This window comes from Chanos chanos, chromosome 9 (assembly GCF_902362185.1).
Source record: "Chanos chanos chromosome 9, fChaCha1.1, whole genome shotgun sequence".
Classification (NCBI taxonomy): domain Eukaryota; kingdom Metazoa; phylum Chordata; class Actinopteri; order Gonorynchiformes; family Chanidae; genus Chanos; species Chanos chanos.
The window spans coordinates 39,365,537-39,370,372 of NC_044503.1; the positions used below are offsets into that span (position 1 = coordinate 39,365,537).

At 40.0% G+C, this 4,836-nt stretch overlaps 1 protein-coding gene across 1 annotated transcript; it reads right to left on the reverse strand.

Moving 5' to 3' along the window:
• Positions 1-981: 981 nt before the first annotated feature.
• Positions 982-3,060, reverse strand: LOC115821880 (uncharacterized). The gene has a single exon (XM_030785672.1). The coding sequence runs from the start codon at positions 3,058-3,060 to the stop codon at positions 982-984; it is 2,079 nt and encodes a 692-aa protein (XP_030641532.1).
• Between the last annotated feature and the right edge of the window lie 1,776 nt (positions 3,061-4,836).

The window sequence follows — 4,836 nt, forward strand, 5'->3', positions numbered from 1 at the left end:
TGGAAAACCAACAAGACAGCATCCAAAAACTTGAGTTAAGGGCAGTTTTAAGACAAAACTCCACACAATATTCTGAATGATTTCTGAATTATCTCTTTCTTTTTCTTTCTTTCTTTCTTTCTTTCTTTCTTTCTTTCTTTCTTTCTTTCTTCATTGATTTATCTTTTGAATATAGCATTGGAATGAGAGCAGCATACCCATACTATACAACGTAAGGCATTACATTTTTTAGAGAAGCAATTTCATTAGAATGAATCGACAAGCTGAAGCAATACTTTGGGGTGAAAAAAGGAAAAGAAAAGCAATAATAACAAAATGTTTTTGTTTGTTTGTTTTTGATTGATGATTGTGAGGTCTGCTGTTTAATGGTTTACTCAGTGAGAATCACGAGAAGAAGAAGAGAAGAATTATATTATACAGAGTTAGTGTCACACCAAGGACAAGACTGTGAAGACTGAGATGTTGACTCATGATATAAGCATGTCAATTATTTTAAATAGAGACAGCATAATGTTAGATATTAGCACTGCACTATAATTTGTTTCAAGTGAAAAAGTTTCCTTCCTCCCTGACTCCCCTGAAGTATTTTCATGTCATTGGTCTCTGGCAGAATGTGAAGCACTTCTCCCTCAGTCTTCTCCATCTTTTCACCTGAATGAGAACATAGAATACAGCACATAGCATTATACAGTATAGAATAGACCCTGCAAAAGGCAATGACATATAGAATAAAAAAAAAAAAAAAAAACATGTTTAGCATGCAGGACCACCAGCAACCAGAGGTACATGCTTGGGTCCACATTTAAGAATATGACATGTTTACAACAAATTTACATATAAGAGGCAAATGAAGGAACCAAAAATAGAATTTAGGGAGCCAAAAGTTCATTAGAAGACTATTCATAGATTTAAAAAAATTGAGCAAACCAGTAACACCAGTAAGGCCAGCAAAAGATGTGCAAGGCCACAATAAGGCTTACTTCAGTAATAGCTTGCTTCTTCTTCTTCATTCATTCCGGCTTGGACAGCTTCTTTAATGGCCTTGGTTTCGTCAGGTGCTGCAGCTGGTAGAATGGCCAGCAATTCCCCTTCAATCTTCTCCAATCTTGCATCAGCGCTTTTCTCAAAGTCTTTTTTGTTCTTGATGACCAGGTGTAGAATACCTCTCTGAGCCTCATCACATCCATTCTGTAGCTGCTGATGCTCTTGTTCAAACTCTGGCTTACTCTTATCCATGGCCATGAGTTTGCCCAGACTACTGACTCTGTCCATCAGGTACTTGGTAGACACTTCAGTGTAGGTCTCTGAGATCATATGAACAAGACTGGCGATGTTGGATGCCTGGAAGGCCTGGTTGTAGAGCATGTCTTTTGAGAACAGTTTGCCATTGTAAGACAGCTTCTGTGTCTTCTCAGATGTTGTGACAAAATTGTGGAGAGTTTTGCTCAGGCTGACCTTCACAATGTTGGACACCATCTGAAAGAAGTGTACCATCTTCTCCCACTGTTCCTTCACTTTACCCATGGCATCCATACCTTTGACAAGCATTTCTATGATGGTGTTGAAGTCAATCTCCTTGATTTCACAGTTTCTCATGGTGACCAAAATGTCAGTCAGCTCCTTCTGGTTCTTCTCCATGTTCTCCACACACTTCTCATACATCTCTCTTGTCTTGTCCAGTTGTGCTCTGGTCTGCTCAATACGGAAGTGAGCATTTGCTGAGGCCCTTTCTCCTGCAGACATTTTACCAGACCCTTCACTCTTATTCTCTTGTTGGTACATCATTGGTGGTTTTGGTGTCATGGACGGAGACTTTGTGACACTCTTGCTTTTGCTGTCAAAAGCACGGGCTGATTTAATGAGCTCTTTCCAATTAGAGATGATCTTCTTTGTTTCATCTAAGCTACACTGACCTTCAGGTGCATACTTTGCAAGCTGCTGACAGATGTTGATTCCAGTTTCACATAAGTGAATAGCTTCTTGTTTTGGTTCGCAGTCTGGGGATCTTTGTAAGTCGCTTTGAAGCCTTTTAAACTGGTCTGCAACGAAATCTGTGTTTGTATATTTCTTCTTCTGGTCATACAACTTTTTCCACTCGATATCTTCCCCTTCAATGAATTTCCCAAGAATTTCTGTTGCCCGAAGAATTTCTCCAGACTTGCTGTAGATGTTTATTTTATCAACTTCATCTGCTGCATCATCCTCACCGCTCACGCAATCACACGCATTCTTCACTGTTCCTAATGCTTGACACATTAGCGAAACTGGGATGGTAACAATGGATGTTAGTCCATTCACTAAACTTGTCACACTTTCGGTTATTCCTTCAACTAAATTCATGCCAATTACTTCCCATCCACTAGGAAGTGAATCCATTGCTTTGCTGTATTTCTCTTGCGCATCTTCCAATTCGTCCTCCATTCTCTTCATTGCCTTCTTAGATCTTTCATTGGCCTCTTGTGATGTTTGCTCCCTCATTTTGGCCTCTTCCAGTCTCTTTTTTATTTCATTCAGCTCCTCTCCATAAAAATGTTCTGCATTCACACACGCCTCCAGGAGTTCTTGAATGATATTGATGACATCAGTAAACTTTTGTTCTGCTGCACTGGCCAACTCCACACAGTCATCTGCTATAACCCGAATGTTCTCCAGCTGGTCAGGTAAAAGGGCCTGGATGACCTCATCACTTCCCTGAAACAGAGTCTTCACTGCAGTCTCCATGTAGTCTGGTACAGTGGAAGTGTGAAGGCGGATCTGATCCATACTCTTATGAGCTTCATTAAATGCCCCCCAGCCAGAGTTACACACTTGCATGAGGCAGGCACGGAATGACTCTGGGTATCTGATGTACTTGTAGCCATCTTTTGGTGCATTTTTGTTGATGGAGAAATCAGTCGTAGAGGAAATGTAGACCAGTTCTCCCATTATGGCTATGGAGAGTGGTGCTGGTGTCAGGTACTCCTCCCAGTTGGCATAAGGTTTCATTATGATCTTGGTGGACTCTCTCATGTCCTTTGCTGTGGTGATACCCTGAGTCTTCTTCACAAGTTCAGAAGCCATTGTTTTGCTGTGTCTACAATGCAAACAAAGGGATTTGCTCACTCTGTGTTCTAAAACAGCAACTACAGTTAAATACAGGGTCATTCTGGGCTGAATTTTACCAAAAACATCAGTGTTACAAGCATAAAAAAATCCAGTCTTGGCCTAAGGGTTAGAGAAGTGGGCTTGTGACAGGAGGGTCGCCGGTTCAATCGCCGGGACTGGCAGGAAAAATGTGGGTGGGGGGGAGTGGGTGAACAGTGTTTCCCCTCCCTAAACATCCATGGCTGAAGTGCCCTTGGGCAAGGCACTTAACCCCCAGCTGCCCACTGGGTGCAGGCGTGCTGCCCGCTGCTCCTGGTGTGTGTATGTGCTCACTACTGGTGTCTATAGGATGGGTTAAATGCTGAGGTTCAGTTCACTGCTCACTGCTCAAAGTGTGTGTGCAATCACAGAGATTCTAATTTGTTAATTTACGAATTAAAACCAACAAATTCAAAAAGCCCCAAATGTCTTGTTTGCTACACCAAATTTGGAGAGTGGCCAAGTATTCCACCTATGTCACAGTGTGGACACAATTTAGTTCAACATTTTGCAGTATATAAGACTGAATCTATTGAAGTACCATGAGACCTTTATATTTATCTATTTATTTATTTTCCCAGTGTTGTAAACACCAGGTGAAATAGATCTAGCCATGTATTCACCTTTGTATTTACTTTTGTGTGCTCATGGGTTTCCAAGTCCATGCACTTGGCATACAGGTGGCATTTCATTACATTTAAATGTACATTTCAATGTCTTTTGGATATTGAACACTGTAGAGGAGGAAAACTATATAGGAGATATCTCCTTATGCATATGAGATTAGAGAGGGGAAAGCGTTTCTGGACTGTGTGGAGACAAGACACAGCCTCTTTACAAGTACTTTCACATAATCACTACATTCAGCTTTTACATTATAGTTTTATTTTTTAAAAACAGATTTCAAAATGGAACCAGGCCATACACATTGCTGTTTCACTTGCAAACCCATGCGTTGTCAATACAATACAAGAGTTTCCAAAAAAAGATGATGAAGTTTGAAGACAATGAGTTTCATCAAATAGTTCATCATTTGAGATCCTGAGTTTTTCTCTGTGTGGGTTTGTGGGCATGGATGTGGACTTGTGTGTCTAAATGTGGGCTTGGGTGTGGACAGAATATATTTAGTGTGTCTGAATGTATTCTGTTGGTTCCTGTTTGGCACCAGATCGTTTGGAGCTTTTGCCTACATATACTTAAAAAAGACACTGTGAACCACAGGGATTTGCAAGCTACGACTTGTTAACCCTCATCCTGTAAAGCCTTCGTTCTGGCCACTCATTCTACTGTATGTCATGCTTTTGGGTTTGTGTTTGTGTATTTTGTATCTGAAAGTAATTACAGTTATTTTATGTTTTACACTGGTCACTTGCACCTGTATATATCCACCACAATTAACCTCCTTCCCTCACTTACTGATTTGTATTAGCTTAAAGATGAAAATGTTTTGTGTTTAGGTTTAGATAACAGTTTTAAAGTATTTGGTTTTTAGAAAGTACTTTGCTGACCTCACTGTTTTCCAGGTATTAAAAGATCTGTGTAAATGTCATTAGTGAAATTTCAGTTAGATCTTCTATGTTTCATTATGTTCTTTTCTTGACACATTCAATAGTTCACATCCTGTTTGTGTTTGGTTTATCACCAACAATTGTGCAGATCATTTTATATACTGTGGAAATGTTCAGTAAAGCAGAATCTTGCATCACTCATTTT